Source organism: Sander vitreus, chromosome 8, assembly GCF_031162955.1.
Source record: "Sander vitreus isolate 19-12246 chromosome 8, sanVit1, whole genome shotgun sequence".
In the NCBI taxonomy this organism is placed as follows: Eukaryota; Metazoa; Chordata; class Actinopteri; order Perciformes; family Percidae; genus Sander; species Sander vitreus.
The window spans coordinates 460,397-481,226 of NC_135862.1; the positions used below are offsets into that span (position 1 = coordinate 460,397).

The 20,830-nt window shown below is 44.5% G+C and overlaps 1 protein-coding gene across 1 annotated transcript; it reads left to right on the forward strand.

Annotated features, from left to right (window-relative positions):
- The first annotated feature begins 2,396 nt into the window (after window positions 1–2,396).
- gpia (glucose-6-phosphate isomerase a) lies at window positions 2,397–18,548 on the forward strand. Its single transcript, XM_078256278.1, has 18 exons — window positions 2,397–2,693; window positions 4,075–4,165; window positions 8,682–8,750; window positions 9,748–9,867; window positions 10,005–10,088; window positions 10,708–10,854; window positions 13,272–13,343; window positions 13,441–13,485; window positions 13,792–13,845; window positions 14,470–14,530; window positions 14,757–14,800; window positions 15,013–15,165; window positions 15,358–15,487; window positions 15,930–16,006; window positions 16,477–16,605; window positions 17,262–17,337; window positions 17,837–17,903; window positions 18,114–18,548. The coding sequence occupies exons 1-18, from the start codon at window positions 2,575–2,577 to the stop codon at window positions 18,235–18,237; spliced, it is 1,662 nt and encodes a 553-aa protein (XP_078112404.1). The 5' UTR covers window positions 2,397–2,574; the 3' UTR covers window positions 18,238–18,548.
- The last annotated feature ends 2,282 nt before the right edge of the window (window positions 18,549–20,830 follow it).

Consider the following 20,830-nt stretch of genomic DNA (forward strand, 5'->3'; position numbering starts at 1 on the left):
ATAAAAAACATCTTGCAAAAGTTTCTATTTCCTTATTTTGTCTTTTAACGACGAGTTGGAAAATGATTTTGAGAATATTTAATCTGCAGATTTGTGTTTTTCTTAACGGAGAGAAAATGGGAAATTAATACATTTGTGAAAGCTGGAAAGTAGCTCATAACTCGGGAGGGAAATAGACATTTTGATGCAGGTATTATGGGATGTTTTTCAACGCAACTGCATCAAAGAATTGTTGGCTGAGCGAATCTTTCCTAAAGGCGCTAACACACCAACCTGATAATCTGCCGTTGGACAGTCTGCAGGGTTCATACGTTTTAACGCAGCATAATAATATGTGATTAATAAATGGCTTTCACGTCGTCCTAACCTCACCGTTCTCTTCGAGGCGTGATATCACGACTCCCAATATGAACCACAGTCATTCATTTTATCGTTAAACCTCTGAGGGGAAACTTTAACACAGATTTTTACATTTTCCAGGAATACATAGTCAGCCAAAACGTCATGAGAAAGTATTGGTTCAAATGCGTATGAACCCTGAGTCTGGCGAGGTCGGTGACTCGAGTCTGTTCGGTGTTACGTGCTGTCGTCCGTTGGAGGAGCCGTCGGCTTTAATTTGGGCCGATTTGACTTGTTGAATCGACCAGCGGGCAGTCGGACTCAATGACCATCGGAAATAACGAGTGGGATGAGTGACGGCCGCCTCTCAAAATCTGATGATCTGTTAAATTGACCGTTGTTGATCTGAAATGAAGACAGATTCAGCAGCTGGGGCCTGTTTCTCTCTTCAGATGTTTCCAGAAACACGTTACGGTGAACTATTTTAGGACAACATGAGATCGTATTCTGAACGAGACGCCATGACAGTCTGGCTTTGAGTTTCTGGAGCAGCCAGACCCACGTGACGCATTCGTCCAATCAGCTGCCGGTTTTCATTTTTTGGGAAACTACAGATTAGCGCCGCCTGCTGCTATGGAGACGTATTACGTCTCGCGTACGCTTAAGTTGGCGTCTCTTCAGTGTGTTCTGAGGCACTTTTTGGACCCCGGGGAGACTGATCAGACTGACTTTCCTCCTGACGGTCGGCGTCTGGTTGGTGGATCAGAGGGGAAACGGGGAAACAAACTAATAAATTAGACTGAGTCAAAACTCCTTCATTTAAAGACCGAATAAGGAAATGTTACTTGTATGTTTTACTCTTGAGGGGTGGGGAGGTTGAAAATGCATCATTTAAAATGTAATTTACATTTTAATTGATTCTTATTGGACATCGTAAACGTCTGTTTATTCTGCAGATGTTAAGAGGTTAAAAGCTGAAAACTTTTCTCGGTTCTATTATTTTGGGGGAAACATTTCAGAGATTCACACAGACAAAATGTCATGTTAGTGTCAGAATGTTCTGGAGATATGTGGCTTGTTGGAGAATGGATCCAGTATTTAGTTTGGTGACTACAGGAAGGAAGAATCCCTCAAAATCTGTGTTCACGTTCACTTCCTGTTGGACTCGGGACCTGCCGCTAGTCTCCTAGAGAGGTGGAGACGTGGACCAACACCCTGGACACAAGGTACATCTCATGTCCCTTAAGTTGCCTCCCTTCCTCGCGTCTCAGTCCCTCCCACCGAGGAAGCACGGGAGACACACGAGGAAATTGGAAATGGATGAGACGTCCTTTTCCTCTGAAGCGTCACATGAATCCGTCAATCTGTATTTATATCTCTCCATATGCCCATACAGTCTAGTGACACCACATTACAGGCACTAATCTCCCTCCATACACCCATACAGTCTACTGACAGCACATTACAGGCACTAATCTCCCTCCATACAGTCTAGTGACAGCACATTACAGGCACTAATCTCCCTCCATACACCCATACAGTCTACTGACAGCACATTACAGGCACTAATCTCCCTCCATACTCCCATACAGTCTACTGACAGCACATTACAGGCACTAATCTCCCTCCATACAGTCTACTGACAGCACATTACAGGCACTAATCTCCTCCATACACCCATACAGTCTAGTGACAGCCCACATTACAGGCACTAATCTCCTCCATACAGTCTAGTGACACCATATTACAGGCACTAATCTCCCTCCATACAGTCTAGTGACACCATATTACAGGCACTAATCTCCCTCCATACACCCATACAGTCTACTGACAGCACATTACAGGCACTAATCTCCCTCCATACTCCCATACAGTCTACTGACAGCACATTACAGGCACTAATCTCCCTCCATACTCCCATACAGTCTACTGACAGCACATTACAGGCACTAATCTCCCTCCATACAGTCTACTGACAGCACATTACAGGCACTAATCTCCCTCCATACTCCATACAGTCCAGTGACAGCAGCAGCGAAGTGGGGGGAGATGACGCAGTGGGGCGGTGAGATCTCATTGGTGCAGACGGTCTAGCCACCTCCGGCCGGTCAGCTGTGTCTCTTCATCTCCTCCTCCTCCTCCTCCTCACCACACGGAGTTCACATCGAAGTCTGCAACCTCGGAGGTCGGAGTAAAACACGCTGCCAGTATCACCAGTATCAAACCACCGCCGACATGTCGCTCACCGACGATCCCAACTACCGGAAGCTGGAGCAGTGGTACAAAGCTAACGCCGGCGGCCTCAGCATGAGGGACATGTTCGAGTCCGACAAGGACAGGTTCAACACGTTCAGGTGGGAGGGAGAGCAGACATTTTGATGATGATGGTGATGAAGATGGTGGTGGTGGTGGGCGTGATGCTGACAGTGTTGTACTTTTAGCATAAACGTCAAAGGCCTTCTCTAAATCAAAAGTGTAATGTAGTCAACACGTTAAATGTACAGTTTTTTGTATGGACCCTGGTGTGTGTTTCTCTATGAACACTTACATCTTTAAATCGCAGATGTAATGTAGCCAACACACAGTGGTCCGTTAAATTGACAGATGTTTGCATGGACCCTGGTGTGTTTACTTATATGCACTTCCTTATAGCTGCAACACCGATTCTAATCCGTCTCTGGCTTCAACACACAGCTAGCTACCCGTTAAATTGACCGTTTTTTGTATGGACTCTGGTGTTTGTTTCAGTTCAATCACTGAACCACAGGTGTAATGTTGCCAACACACAGTAGTCCGTCACATTGACATTAAGAGTGCTTTTGTATTAGCTCTGGTGTGTGTTTCCTTCCTCCATAAATAGTAAAATCTGTGAATCCTCGGTTTGATTCACAAGGTCATGGTTTCCTGTTGGTACTTTAGTTCCTTATTGGAACCGTTCCCGCCTCTATTCACACCTGTCCTCACGTGTCCGGTAACATCTCTCATCTGTGTGTCGCACAGCATGTTAAACATACTCGACAGTTAATTAAAATCCCCTAGCTAACGTTAGCTGGCATGCTAATGTCACCGCGCCCATTATCGGACAGTCAGCTCTGGGGGAGGACTGACGTGTAAAATCTTAGTTATGAAACTATAAAATATAATATATAACAGCACTGTGACTTAATGTGCTTTATGTACTTATGTCCTCTGCTTGTATTTCATGTGACAAACGATGATTTAAACCCGGCTAAAGCCTCCTAATGCAACTCTTAAAGATCACAGAATCACAATTGAAAGCCGTGTTTTAAAAGCTGTCTGTACCTGCTCACAGATTATAATAATCCGACTATAATAATGATAATAAAGCCGGTGTGTTGATGTTCATTCATAGTTTTAATGCGTTAATTTAGAGCGTGATGCAGATTAAAGGACAGGTTGTAGTGAAGGGGGGGGGCACCGGAGACACCGGAGCTGCTACGTGCGCTGCAGCACACCCTCCCCGTGATGTCAGAGGGGTGTGTGTGTGTGTGTGTGTGTGTGTGTGTGTGTGTGTGTGTGTGTGTGTTTTCACTTCTATATTTTATCATCTACGTCTTTTAATGTGTTGCTTTTTTTTTTTTTTTGTAAAACAGTTAAAGTTACAGCACACACACACACACACACACACATATATATATATATAATGTATGTGTGTGTATATGTAATGAGTGTAAAGCAGGAAGTCTAATGTGTGTGTGTGTGTGTGTGTGACAGCACCACTCTGGAGACAGATGATGGAGACATCCTGCTGGACTACTCCAAGAACCTCATCAACCAGGAAGTGATGGATATGCTGCTCGCCATGGTAATACACACACACACACACACACACACACACACTCTGATAGACACACACTCTGATAGACACACACACACACTCTGATAGACACACACTCTGATAGACACACACACACACACACTCTGATAGACACACACACACACACACACACACTCTGATATAGACACACACACACACACACCCCCCCACAGTGCTGACGCTGTCTCCTCCAATCAGCATTGAGCCTGTCTGCTGATCAGCTGACTGCTGTAAACATGCTGCAGGTTACTGCAGGGCGTTGTCTCGTGTCCAGCTCTCTCTGCCGAGTAAACGCACGCCAAGCCAACCGCCAGCAGCTAGTGCCGACCAATCAGCACGCAGCATGCTTCTACCAAGATCATGTCTGTGATTGGCTGTCTGACGTTACAGGTCTAGAGACACCCAGGAAACACTCTCCGTTACACCGAGACGCTCACGCAGTCACAGCTGGAACATACAGACAACGACCTGTGGCGTGATGATGTCATGATGTTTGTTTACATGTTGTTTACCAGAATCAGAGTCACGCTGTCGGGGGCAGTACCTCTACGTTACCCAACACAGTCACACATGGAGAACATGACCAACCCAAATTACATCTTAGACTACCATACATACACACACACACACACACACACATACACACACACACACACACACACATACAGATGCTGGTCATATAATTAGAATATCATGAAAAAGTTGATTTATTTCAGTAATTCCATTCAAAAAGTGAAACTTGTATAATTTATACATTCATTCCACACAGACTGATATATTTCAAGTGTTTATTTCTTTTAATTGTGATGATTAGAACTGACAACTAATGAAAACCCCAAATTCAGTATCTCAGAAAATTAGAATATTACTTAAGACCAATACAAAAAAAGGATTTTTAGAAATGTTGGCCAACTGAAAAGTATGAACATGAAAAGTATGAACATGAAAAGTATGAGCATGTACAGCACTCAGTACTTAGTTGGGGCTCCTTTTGCCTGAATGACTGCAGCAATGCGGCGTGGCATGGAGTGGATCAGTCTGTGGCCCTGCTCAGGTGTTAGGAGAGCCCAGGTTGCTCTGATAGTGGCCTTCAGCTCTTCTGCATTGTTGGGTCTGGAGCATCGCATCTTCCTCTTCACATTACCCCATAGAAAATCTATGGGGTTAAGGTCAGGCCAGTTTGCTGGCCAATTAAGAACAGGTATACCACGGTCCTTAAACCAGGTACTGGTAGCTTTGGCACTGTGTGCAGGTGCCAAGTTCTGTTGGAAAATGAAATCTGCATCTCCATAAAGTTGGTCAGCAGCAGAAAGCATGAAGTGCTCTAAAACTTCCTGGTAGACGGCTGCGTTGACCTTGGACCTCAGAAAACACAGTGGACCAACACCAGCAGATGACATGGCACCCCAAACCATCACTGACTGTGGAAACTTTACACTGGACTTCAAGCAACGTGGATTCTGTGCCTCTCCTCTCTTCCTCCAGACTCTGGGACCTTAATTTCCAAAGGAAATGCTAAATGTACTTTCATCAGAGAACATAACTTTGGACCACTCAGCAGCAGTCCAGTCCTGTTTGTCTTTAGCCCAGGCGAGACATGTGTCTTGTTCAGGAGTGGCTTGACACAAGGAATGTGACAGCTGAAACCCAGGTCTTGCATTCGTCTGTGCGTGGTGGTTCTTGAAGCTCTGACTCCAGCTGCAGTCCACTCTTTGTGAATACCCCCCCACATTTTTGAATGGGTTTTGTTTCACCATCCTCTCCAGGGTGCGGTTATCCCTATTGCTTGTACACTTTTTTTTCCACCACATCTTTTCCTTCCCTTGGCCTCTCTATTAATGTGCTTGGACACAGAGCTCTGTGAACAGCCAGCCTCTTTAGCAATGACCTTTTGTGTCTTGCCCTCCTTGTCCAAGGTGTCAATGGCCGTCTTTTGGACAGCTGTCCAGTCAGCAGTCTTCCCCATGATTGTGTAGCCTACAGAACTAGACTGAGAGACCATTTAAAGGCCTTTTGCAGGTGTTTTGAGTTAATCAGCTGATTAGAGTGGCACCAGGTGTCTTCAATATTGAACCTTGTCACAATATTCTAATTTTCTGAGATACTGAATTTGGGGTTTTCATTAGTTGTCAGTTCTAATCATCAAAAGTAAAAGAAATAAACACTTGAAATATATCAGTCTGTGTGGAATGAATGTATACATTATACAAGTTTCACTTTTTGAATGGAATTACTGAAATAAATCAACTTTTTCATTATATTCTAATTATATGACCAGCACCCGTACGTACATACATACAGAGACACAGACATACATACATACATACACACACACACACACACACAGACACACACATACAGCTCTCTGAGGCCTCCTGCACACTGCCTGCGTGGTGTTCCTGTGGCGTCTGCGTGGCGTTTTCTATGTCTTTAACACCAGAAAGGTGTCTGACTGCTGCTGCTGCTGCTACTACTGCTGCTGCTGCTACTACTGCTGTTACTGCTGCTGTTACTGCTGCTACTGCTGCTGCTACTGCTGCTGCTGCTGCTACTACTGCTGTTACTGCTGCTGCTACTGCTGCTGTTACTGCTACTGCTGCTGTTACCGCTGCCGCCGCTGTTACTGCTGTTACCGCTGCCGCTGCTGTTACTGCTGCTGCTGCTGTTGCCGCTGCTACTGCTGTTACCGCTGCTGCCGTTACCGCTGCTGCTGCCACTACTGCTACTGCTGTTACCGCTGCTGCTGCCGCTGCTGTTACTGCTGCTGCCGCTGCCGCTACTACGCTACCGCTGCTGCTACTGCTGCTGTTACTGCTACTGCTGCTACTGCTGCTGCTACTGCTACTGCTACTGCTGCTGTTACTGCTACTACTGCTGCTACTACTGCTGGAGCTGCTGCTGCTACTGCTGGAGCTGCTGCTGCGTGACACGCTCACGCCACGCAGCTGACACGCTCACACCACGCTCACGCCACGGAGCCGACACGCTCACGCCACGCAGCCGACACGCTCACGCCACGGAGCCGACACGCTCACGCCACGCAGCCGACACACTCACGCCACGGAGCCAGTGTACAGGAGGCCTCAGAGTGTAGCAATGCTGCCTGTTGACCAGATTGTGTAACTGGCTGTTTGCCGTCCTGAAGTAAGAACAGTTGGGACAGATTTGGTGCTCCGAGACGTGAGATTAAAACCAGTCCTGTTGTTGAAAGACACAAAGAAACAGGAAGGTTTCACCACGCTGATTTAGAAAGACTCAGCGGTCTCAGGCTGGAGAAAGAGGCCTTTGTCCTGCGGGGAATGTGGCAACACTTCCTCCTCAGATTGCACGGAGAGAGAAGTGAAGAAATACAGTTGTGTCACGTTCAAACACTGGAACAGTCAGCTCACCTGTTGAGAAACAGACAGGTTGCTGTCAGAATAAGGGATGTCACGGTTTAGATTGTAACATGAGAACAGAGAGAGAGATTTGGAAAGCTTTTATTATGAAAAAATCATTTTTTAGTTATTTAGTGTCTCTGGAGCTTCATACAGACGTTGATAACCCTCCATGCTGTTCTGAGTGAGATATGGTTTCTGAATGTGTCCTGTCTTCAGTCTCTGGGTCAGCTGGTCAACATCTGCACGGCTTTCTACGTCACTAGCTGAGACGAGGGGGCTAGGGGGCTAACCGTTAGCATGCTAGCTCGTTCTCAATGACGGAACACTGCTACAACACACACTAGTTCACCATAATCTCCAAAAGAACTACTTCCATGTCCCTGTTCTGCAGGTATTCCTCACAAAGGTGGAAGTGTTCCCTCGTTTAGAAGAAGTCTCCCAGCTAATCCTGCCTTGTTCTACTGAAGCTGAGAAACAGCTAGCTAGCTCATGTAGTCCTTACCTAGCTGCTGAGCGTGTAGTCCTTACCTAGCTGCTGAGCGTGTAGTCCTTACCTAGCTACTGAGCACGTAGTCCTTACCTAGCTACTGAGCACGTAGTCCTTACCTAGCTACTGAGCGCGTAGTCCTTACCTAGCTACTGAGCATGTGCGACTGCCAACAAAGATGTTCTAGCAGTGAGAGGTCTCACTCTGTAGCTAAAACAGAGACCTGAACACAGGGTGAAAAGAGGAGCTGCAGCAATGAGCAGTACAACTAAAATATGAAATGAAACCATGTAAACCTGTTCTGGTACGATCTCTAAATGCAGTTATGAACCTGAAAATGAGCAGAATATGAGCACTTGTAGGAAGACATTCAGAAATGTCAACAGATGAGGTCATCAGCTCACACGGGGCAACAAGCTCACGTTAACACAGACACACTCCTACATAATCAGCTGTTTCATTTAAAATGTTCAACGTGTTATCACGCTGATGTGACCGAGCCCGACCTGAACATCATTTCTAAATATCTGTCTGAACCCGGCCGGGTATCCATCCTCTACTGCAGACCCAGGGAGACGTAAGCAGCCCTGATAATATAATAATATATGACGATAATAACGTGATGGTGTGTTTACAGGCCAAGTCCAGGGGAGTGGAGGAAGCCCGAGAGAAGATGTTCTCTGGAGAGAAAATCAACTTCACCGAGGTACCCAGCACATTAAACACAGTCAGTCAGTCTGTTCATGCTGCACACACACACGTTCATCAGGATTGTATGTCCCTGCAACAGGTCAGCTAAAAATGTGGGAGGGAATCTGTAGTTTCATCTAAATTTAGTGCAACTTTTGATGAAATTTAAACTGACAGACTCAGATTATTATTCTAAGTGTCTGACAACATTATGGGATGGATCCCTACAGAGATAGACCTTTCTAGTTAAAGAGTAAGATCCTTTTAGTTTAACAAGAAACAGCCCCGAAATCACCATCACCAAACCCACCAGACTCCATGTAAATAGTCAGGACTTTTATCATCGTAAAACACACTTCATTCAAAGTGGACAGAAACTAAATAAAACTACCAAAAGCCGTCTTGGTTCATCTTTCCACTGTTCCAACAATCACCACTCTGGTTTGGTTGAAATAAACCCTTAATTCACCCATTTACATGTGGAGATATGCTGGCTCTATACACGCTAAAAGTCCTGATTATTTACATGGAGTCTGGTGGAGATATGCTGGCTCTATACACGCTAAAAGTCCTGATTATTTACATGGAGTCTGGTGGAGATATGCTGGCTCTATACACGCTAAAAGTCCTGATTATTTACATGGAGTCTGGTGGAAATATGCTGGCTCTATACACGCTAAAAGTATTCATTATTTACATGGAGTCTGGGTTTGGTAGACACAGACACACACGCTTGATGCAGTGGTGTTGTGTAACAGCATCCTCTGTGACTTTGCAGTTTTCAGTAAAGGCAGATGACGTCATGATTAACATCAATACTTCCCTACCTCCTTCCTACGTACTTTCCTTCCCTCCTTACATCCTTAAAATAATTATAATAATTATTTATATTACTTCTTCTTACATGAAGTGTAGAGCTGCTCAGAAATAAAACGTGTGTGTGTCTTGATAAGAGTGTAATAACTGTGTTCCTGCTCTGTGTGTATTATGGGATGGTTGTGCTGTGTCTCCAGGGTCGTGCTGTGCTTCACGTTGCTCTGAGAAACCGCTCCAACGCGCCCGTCACCGTGGACGGGACAGACGTGATGCCAGAGGTCAACCGGGTGCTGGACAAGATGAAGGCTTTCTGCCACGTATGCGCGCGCGCACACACACACACACACACACACACACACACACAGAGACACACAGACACACACACACACACACACACAGTGTTTCACCAGGCGTGGTGTTTGGCGTGCTCCTGACGTAGCGTTGTGTGTTGCAGAGAGTGCGTGGCGGAGAGTGGAAAGGCTTCAGCGGGAAGAGCATCACGGACGTGGTCAACATCGGCATCGGGGGGTCGGACCTGGTGAGATGTCTTCTGTTTCTTCATCTGAAGCCCTAACCACGGGGGGGGAGACATTGTTTAACACTTACCGGCAATTTCCACTGACTGCAGAACGTCTGCGTCCCTGCTCCAGAGAGCTCCGCAGCATTCAGCACACGGCAGATAGTGCGGGACAGGAAGTCGAGCACAGAAACAAAATAAAACATCCGGTTAATTTTCAAAGTAAAATCCAGCGTGCTCACGGCGGATCATGTTTCCTGCACTACACCTTGAGAACAGCTCAGAGCTGTTCCCCCTCTGCTCCTCTGGATGGAAACTAACTGGTGCTGGTTTGGTGGTTCTGTTCTACATAAATTCGCGAGATCTCGTGGGTCCTCGTGACTACAGCTGTCAGACCTGATGTTGACCTGGTGGGTCCTCGTGACTACAGCTGTCAGACCTGATGTTGACCTGGTGGGTCCGCAGACGTTCTGCATTCAGTGGAAATCTGGAGTTAGACACAACTCCACCTGGACCAGTCTCAGAGCAGCTTACGCTGAAGAAATGGGATCTAGGTCACTTTTAAATGTGTGTGTGTCTGTTGTCATGGTGCGTTCAGGGCCCTCTGATGTTGATGTGTGTGTTGTGATGGTGCGTTCAGGGCCCTCTGATGGTGACCGAGGCTCTGAAGCCGTACTCGGCCGGCGGGCCCAACGTCTGGTTCGTCTCCAACATTGACGGGACTCACATGGCCAAAACCCTCGCTCAGCTCAACGCAGAGACCACGCTGTTCATCATCGCCTCCAAGGTACACACACACACACACACACACACAGAGACACACAGAGACACAGAGAGACACAGAGACACACACAGAGAGACACAGAGACACACACACACACACACACACACACACAGAGAGAGACACACACACACACACAGACACACACAGAGAGACACAGAGACACACACAGAGAGACACACACACAGAGAGAGACACACACACACACACAGAGACACACAAGCATGCATGCACCTGCCTCTGAGGTAAATGTATGTTTGTTTGGTATATAAAGTGGTATACCCCCCCCCCCGTAAAGGGTGATACCATTTAGGCTCCTGGGGTCCGTTCCAGAAAGCAGGTTTAGTGAAAACTCTGAGTTAGTTAGTTAACCCTGAGAGGACTCTGGGTTTCCTGTTTCAGAAAGAGAGGAACCTAACCTCAGAGTCAGTTACTATGGGAACCTAACCTCAGAGTCAGTTACTATGGGAACCTAACCTCAGAGTCAGTTACTATGGGAACCTAACCTGGTCGGGAGCAGGTTCTCTTCAAGAAACCTCGAGTTTCTTCATTCATTTTAATGCAGTTTGTTATCGGAATGAATAAAGAACGTATTGGTTGATGTTAGGCAGATTATAAAACGTTTGTATGTCTCGTTGTCTCGTTGTCTTGTCCCATTGTCTCGTTGTCTCATTGTCCCGTTGTCTCATTGTCTCGTTGTCTTGTCCCGTTGTCCGTCTGTCCCATTGTCTCGTTGTCCGGTTGTCTCGTTGTCTTGTCCCGTTGTCTCATTGTCCCGTTGTCTTGTCCCATTGTCCCGTTGTCCGGTTGTCCCGTTGTCCGGTTGTCCCATTGTCCCGTTGTCCGGTTGTCTCGTTGTCTTGTCCGGTTGTCTCGTTGTCTTGTCCCGTTGTCCGGTTGTCCCGTTGTCCGGTTGTCTCGTTGTCCGGTTGTCTCGTTGATGAAGAAGCTGGATTACTTCCCAGAGCGTTGACGTCGGGAGATGATGAGTCCCGACTAAATGTATTTTCATTTCCAGATAAGTGATTTGAGAGGTATTTTCTTCAGTCCATCAGAGGCGTAGAGACGTCATCGTCCTCACATCACTAACATCCCCCATCGAGCACCGGCTTTAACATCCCAGCACAGTCTGTGTGTCACATTACGAGTTTTTTGCAAACGGCAGTTGTTCTTAATAACGGTGGTGCGGATCAGACTGTAATAGTGAAGCTGCTGCAGCCGTCAGGAAGTGTGACTCGCTCTGAACGTTTCTAACGTTTTGGATTTGTTCTCTGGACACAAAGTGAGAGCCATTAAAAAGAAATAAATGATTATACTTATTATAGTTCTGTTAATGATCATGCTGCTGCAGCCTCAGAGTGGGATTAGTAGTAGCTTTTAGAGGATGGCACCTAAATGAGATTATAGGTGTACTACCATTCCAGGTTTCACCTGTAATACTCCAGGTTACCTGTGATTAAATATGACCTTAATACTCTGGTAATGCTTACGCATTTAGTCTAGCAGCACTTCTCTCTCTTTTACGGCAGCCGCTGTGTTGCTTTTTTAACTAAATACATGTTCAAACTCGCTGTATGTACGCATGAGTATTTCTGGTGACCTGTTTGTGGTTGTTGCCATGGTGAATCGTAGTATCATGGCTCCATTCATGCTGCCTTTTTATAGTGGTGGTGCACGCGCTTAACTCTGAGTCAACCTACTTATATCAGCTGTTCTGCAACCGAAAACTCAGTTTCCATTTCAGGGTGAATCAGGATCAGAGATCAGGGTCAGACTCGGAGTTTGTTAAACCTCCTTTCTGGAACGGGCCCCAGGACAGAACATATTGTCAATAATAGGAGGTCAACTAGCTAACCCCTCCCAATAAGAGAGGGTCCTACATTCTGTCTGTCTGTCTGTCTCTGTGTCTGTGTCTGTCTGTCTCTCTGTGTCTGTCTGTCTCTGTGTCTGTCTGTCTGTCTGTCACCTGCCTAGGGACTGCAGATGAAAGTAGTTATTTTTTACTAATTCTGGCATATGTACATGCTGTTTTTATATAACAATGTTCATTAATATGCACGGTCCCTACCAAATAAACAAAAACAAAATAAATCCAGAAAACATCTGTATTTCTGAGAATACTTTTTCAAATTTATACGAAAAATGTCAGATTTTCTCTGAGATTACGTTTGTCCATTATTTGTTTCTACAATCTTTTTCCCCTAATACGCCGTCTCACATTTTAAATGTCTCAGTGTGGATAACGGCGTGTTGGTAGCACAACATAGAGCTACATATACATGTAATATATCATATATCATATACATATAATATATCATATATGATATACTGGATAGTTTTACCCTAATACTACTAAAGACATGTACGCAGGTTAAGCGTCTCTAAGAAGGATTAGTATTTATGTAGTGTTGTTTATATTTCAGACATTCACCACCCAGGAGACCATCACCAACGCTGAGTCGGCCAGGGATTGGTTCCTCCAGACAGCCAATGATGTGAGTCCATTTGCTCCCTGGCAGCTGATTGGACGCTGATCTTCAGAGATCTGTAGTTAGATTATAAGTATCTCATCATGTTTCTTCTCCTCCGCAGAAATCTGCTGTCGCCAAACACTTTGTGGCTCTGTCCACCAACGCAGTGAGTGTTCACATCCCATAATAATCTGTCAGACACACACACATCCCATAATAATCGGAACTATTTAAACCTGTTTTCTGTCGTTTTTTACCCAGTGAGAATTGAGTCTGTGTGAACAGCCAATAATCTGTTTCCTCCTCTCTCTCCTCCCTCCCTCTCTTGTTCCCCCTCTCCTCCCTTCCTCTCTTGTTCCCCCTCTCCTCCCTTCCTCTCTTGTTCCCTCTCTCCTCCCTTCCTCTCTTGTTCCCCCTCTCCTCCCTCCCTCTCTTGTTCCCCCTCTCCTCCCTTCCTCTCTTCTCTCTCTAGGTCAAAGTGAAGGCTTTTGGCATCGACCCAGCGAACATGTTTGAGTTCTGGGATGTAAGTTTGTCTGATCATGTGACGACTGTTTCTTCTTAACAGGCAGATGTGTAGACCATCTGGTCGTCAAAGGGCAGATGTGTAGACCATCTGGTCGTCAACGGGCAGATGTGTAGACCATCTGGTCGGTAACGGGCAGATGTGTAGAACATCTGGTCGGTAAAGGGCAGATGTGTAGAACATCTGGTCAGACTCAGTTTGTTGAACCTCCTTCCTGAAGTCTTCTTAACGTTGTGGTTTCAGAAGGATGAAGACAGCTGCAGGACAGTTGGATAAAGAACATGATGGTATAAAATACGGCTTTGACTTTTGCCCAAAAATCATATTCGAAGTTTTTGTTTTATTAATATTAATATTCAAATATATTTGAATATTTATTAATAATCTTTTGACCATTAAATGCCTTCAGTAAGACTTATATTGGTATCAAGCTCCGTATATGTTCTGTCCACCAGAGGGCGGTGTATCAGTCAACAGGCAGGCCACGATGTTTCCAGAAGAGAAACACACTGCCACAACAATGACCTCTGTCTCTCTGTTTCCACGGTGATGTTGGTAGTGTTGCTGTTGTTACCGTGTGCTCTGATTGGCTGAGTGATGTGCGATGTCATGTTTGCTCCTCAGTGGGTCGGCGGGCGTTACTCTCTGTGGTCGGCCATCGGTCTGTCCATCGCTCTGCACATCGGTACGTCTCACCCCAAATCTACTCTCTCTCTCAGACAGGCAGGCAGGCAGACAGGCAGACAGACAGACAGACAGACAGACAGACAGGCAGACAGGCAGGCAGACAGGCAGACTTCTTGAGTGTGACAGTAATCCAGATGATATCCATCAGATCTGCTGAGTCACAGACAGAGATGATGAGATGTTTCTGAATGGATTTGATTTTTACGTTTAGTTTTCTGTTTCAGGTTTTGAGAACTTTGAGCAGCTTCTGGCCGGAGCCCACTGGATGGTACACGCTGGTTTCTGTTCTCGTGTGTGTGTGTGTGTGTGTGTGTGTGTGTGTGTGTGTGTGTGTGTGTGTGTGTGTGTGTGTTACACTGTGTTTGTGTTACTCTGTTTGTTACTGTTTGTGTGTGTGTGTGTGTGTGTGTGATGATGGCTGCTGTCTCTGTTGTAAAGAAGAATATACCAAACTGAAGAAGGTGCTGTGTCTGTTTCCAGGACAACCATTTCCGCAGCGCCCCCCTGCAGCAGAACGTCCCCGTGCTCCTCGCCGTTCTGGGCGTGTGGTACATCAACTTCTTCCAGGCGGAGACTCACGCCATGCTGCCCTACGACCAGTACATGCACCGCTTCGCCGCCTACTTCCAGCAGGTAACACCACACACACACACTCACATATAATCTCACATATATATATATATATATATATATATATATATATATACTCTCATATCATTCAGTATCTGTAGAATATATAGTACACAATGCAACTTATAATTTCATAATAATTACGTCTTCAGATATTGTTGTTGGACAAACAAAATCTGTGTGTGTGGTTGTCAGGGTGACATGGAGTCTAATGGGAAGTACATCACCAAAGACGGCGTCCGAGTCAACCACCACACCGGACCAATCGTGTGGGGCGAACCGGGGACCAACGGACAGCACGCCTTCTACCAGCTGATCCACCAAGGTACACACACGCACGCGCACACGTGCACACACACACACACACACACAGGTACACACACACACACACACACACACACACACACACACACACACACAGGTACACACACACACACACACACACACACACACACACACACACACACACACACACACACAGGTACACACACACACACACACACACACACACACACACACAGGTACACACGCACGCACACACACACACACACACACACACACACACACACGTACACACACACACAGGTACACACACACACACACACACACACACACACACACACACACAGGTACACACACGCACACACACACACACACAGGTACACGCGCACACACACAGGTACACACATAAAGACCCCCTTCCCCCCCCCCCAGTAGCAGTGGAGTCAGGACCAATCACCTTTAACTGACTCTTGTTTCTTCTCCAGGAACTCGAATGATTCCCGCTGACTTCCTCATTCCTGCTCAGTCTCAGCATCCAATCAGAGACAACCTCCACCACAAGGTACCGCCCACTCTGTCTCAGCTGTCTCTGTACCAATAACACAGTAGTAATAACAGTAGTAATAACATTTAAGGGGCTTAATCCCATTACTCACTTCCTATATCGATATCTGTCAGTTTCAAAGATCAACAATGACATAACTCTTTATTAGGGCCGACAGCAGCCAAGGCCCTAATGCAACTGGAGGAATTATTATTATTATTATTAGTTTTATTATTAGGATCATTATTATTATTAGTTTTATTATTATTATAGTATCATTTTTTATTATTATTATTATTAGTATCATTATAATTATTATGATTATTTATTATTATTATTATTATTAACATACTCAAACTCACCAAAATTGGCGATTGCATCAAGTCTGGTGAAAATGTACATATTTTAAGGACCTGGTGACCTCTGACCTGGTGACCTCTGACCTGGTGACCTCTGACCCCTGACCTGGTGTGTGTGTGTGTGTGTAGATCCTGGCGGCCAACTTCCTGGCTCAGACCGAGGCTCTGATGAGAGGAAAGACTTCAGACGAGGCTCGGAGAGAGCTGGAGGAGGCTGGAGTGAAGGGAGACGCTCTGCAGAAGCTGCTGCCACACAAAGTAACACACACACACACACACAGAGACACACACACACACACACACACACACACACACACACACACACACACACAGACACACAGAGACACACACACACAGACACACACACACACACACAGAGACACACACACAGACACACACACACACACACACACACACACACACACACACACACACACACACACACACAAACACTCTCTCTCTCACACTGTTTTCTTAGTTTTTGACATGTTTTCCCCTTTCTGGTGTATTTCTGTCCCTTGTTGACCTGAGCTGCTGCTGTGGCTGTATCTGTACCTGTACCTGTACCTGTGGCTGTATCTGTACCTGTGGCTGTATCTGTACCTGTGGCTGTATCTGTATCTGTACCTGTGGCTGTATCTGTACCTGTACCTGTGGCTGTATCTGTACCTGTGGCTGTATCTGTGGCTGTGGCTGTATCTGTACCTGTGGCTGTACCTGTACCTGTGGCTGTATCTGTACCTGTGGCTGTACCTGTACCTGTGGCTGTATCTGTACCTGTCTGTACCTGTGGCTGTACCTGTACCTGTACCTGCTGCTCTGTGTGACCTCTTTGGAGAGTAACACTAAAGATGATCAGATAGAGTCTGTCTGGTTTGTTTGTTGAACTCAGATTCTCTGGTTTTTATTCTCAGGTTTTTGAAGGAAACAAGCCGAGCAACTCCATCGTCTTCAAGAAGCTGAGCCCGTTCATCCTGGGAGCTCTGGTCGGTGAGTAATCTGGCCCAGCACACACAACACACTGGTCCAAACGTTATGAGCCCGTTCACAACAATTATTAAAAACACTGCTATTCGTTTGTGCCATAAACATTATGGTCTGTGCTCTGATCAATAATCACCAAATTTCTCTCTCATATTGCTCCTCATAACCACTGAAAACTGCCAAAACATCCAACCCAAAGTCCCATTATTATGGACGTAGCGTTTCTGCTTCATTGAGCCTGTTGTAAGGAAGACTGTCCCGTTCACGGGAGTGATGGCTGCTGTCAGGAGCCATGCCAGCACAGCTCATCAAATGACCGAGTCTCCTCATATTATGGGATGCAAGGCGGCGGCCTGGTCCAGATATACCTTCTCTAACGCATCGCTACGATCTCAGCAACTTATAATCATTATTGAAAAGGCTTCATGGTTTTAAAATGTATCATATTGTATGTTTTATGTATATGTAATGAATCCTGTTTGATGATGATTTCTCTTTTCTGCAGCGATGTACGAGCACAAGATCTTTGTGCAGGGCGTCATGTGGAACATCAACAGCTACGACCAGTGGGGGTGAGTCCTTAAAACATCTATCTCTGTAGGGATCCATCCCATAATGTTGTCAGACACTTAGAATAATAATCTGAGTCTGTCAGCAGCAACAACATCCGACCTAAAACATCTGGCCCTTAAACCCTGAACATCACTTTCTTTCTCTAAATCAACATTTTTAGTCTCTAAACTTTACTGTGTGTGTGTGTGTGTGTGTGTGTGTGTGTGTAGCGTGGAACTTGGGAAGCAGCTGGCAAAGCAGATTGAGCCGGAGCTGCAGGACGGAGCGTCCGTCAGCTCTCACGACTCGTCCACCAACGGTCTCATCAACTTCCTGAAGAAGAACTTCGCCTGAAGCTCCTCCTCCTCCTCTCTTTTCCTCCAGCCTCGTCCCTGTGCTCCTCTCTGATTGGCCGAGCTCTGTAGACGTGCTGCTTCTATCCGGAGGACGAAGGGGACCGTGCACCTTTTCCTGAGAGTTTGCTGACTTTCAAAATAAGTCCTGTTTGTCACTGAATCTTTGAGTCAGATTCTGATTGGACGGATTAAAGAGGATTACACTTCCTGTTGTGTGCAAAAATCTTCGTTTGTATCTTAATTTGTCCTAAACATCACTTCCTGTCTCTAGATCCACATTCCACAATAAAAGTCCTGTTTGTCACCCTATCTTTGAGTCTGCTTCTGATTGGACAGAGAAAGGTGAATGAATGGTTTATACAAAAGAATAAACAAGAAATTTAAAATATGAGACACAAAAGTATTTGACTAAACACCCGTTTTTTAATTTTTTATACGCTTTAAATGTGCGTGACATTTTTGGCTCCTTTCTTGGCCGCTCGGTGTAGCAGCACCTTTATTATGGCGAGATCATCAGAGCCAATCGGGAGGTTGGGAAGGTAAAGCTACTTTATTGTCACAGACATGAGGTGAAATTCATTCTCTGCATTTAACCCATCCCTCATGGGAGCAGCGGCCATTTACAGCACCCGGGGACCAACTCCAGATCTGAGCCAGTGCCTTGCTCAAGGGCACTGACTGGAGAACTAGTACATGTTTTTTGTTGGTGGGGGAAACCGGAGCACCTGGAGGAAACCCACGCAGACATGGGGAGAACATACTCCACAGAAAGGCCCGGAACGACCTGGATTCAAACCCAGAACCTTCTCCCTGGGTGGCCACAGTGCTAACCACTGGGCCACCAGTCTGCGTTCGATCCCAGTCCCATGCCGAAGTGTCCTTGGGCGAGACACTACACCCCGAGTTGCCCCCGATGCTGCGCTAAGGGAGTGTAGATGTGTGTGTGTCTGATGAGCAGGTGGCACCTTGTACGCCAGCTGTGTGAATGTGTGTGGGTGGGGAATGGTTCCTGTACGATGTAAAGAGCTTTGAGTAGTCGTTAAGACTAGAAAAGCGCTGTATTAATACAGACCATCTAAGCGGCGAATCAGGAGCCGGTTAACTTATTTCAAGTTGTGGTTTGGAATAATAACCCTAACCCTTGTGTTGTCCTCCCAACGTCAATAATAATTAATGTTTCAACATTTCTTTGCATTTTGTTTCTAGGCTTCCAGCACTTTTTACAAGTTTTTTGTTTTGTTTCAGTTGTTTTTCGGATGTTTTTGTTGCTTTGTTTGTCTGATTGTCACTTTTTTTTTCCACCTGTGTGTGTGTGTATGTGTATATATATATGTATATATGTATATATATATATATATATATGTATATATGTATATATATGTATATATGTATATGTATATATATGTATATATATGTGTATATATATGTATATATGTATGTATATATATGTATGTATATATATATATATGTATATATATGTATGTATATATATATATATGTATATATATGTATGTATATATATATATATGTATATATATGTATGTATGTATATATATGTATGTATATATATGTATGTATATATATATGTATGTATATATATATGTATGTATATGTATGTATGTATATATATGTATGTATATATATGTATGTATATATATATGTATATATATATATGTATGATATATATATATATGTATGTATATATGTATATATATGTATATATATGTATATATATATATATATGTATGTATATGTATATATATATATATATATGTATATGTATATATATATATGTATATATATATATATATGTATATGTATATATATATATGTATATGTATATATATATATATATATGTATATGTATATATATATATATATATATATATGTATATGTATATATATATATATATATGTATACATATATACATATATATACATATATATATATATATATATATATATATATATATATGTATATATATATATATATATATATATATATATATATATATATTCACCACTAACACCAAATTATAAACACTAGTTTAACACTTATTCTTGGAATTCATGGTCAATAAACCTCATTTGTTTTTTTTATTTTTTGGGGGGCTTTTCTGCCTTTGACAGGACAGCTCGGTGAGAAAGGAAAGGGTGAGGGGGGGAAGACATGCAGGAAATCATCACAGGTCAGACTCAAACCCTGGACCTCTGCGTCGAGGCATAAACCTCTCAGTACGTGTGCGCCTGCTCTACCTGCTGAGCCACCCGGCCACATCATACCTCATTTTTGAGTTTAAAAGCAGAAATATGCTTTAATATTGAATAAAACTACCAAACTGTAATGAAAGAAACTGAAACTGATCTTTAATTTGACTTGTGAAGAACATTGTATGGAACCATCTTTATTGAAAGAAAGCTATATTTCTGATATAGAAACTTAAAAACGGGCCAAATGTGACCCGAGGACGAGCTGACCTCGGGGCTGGAAACCTGAGGAAGTGCTGCATCATGGTTGTGATCGGCGTGTTGTTAGAGAGGGGGAGGTATCGGGTGTCAGAATGAGAAATATGTTTGGCTGCAGAAGAAGA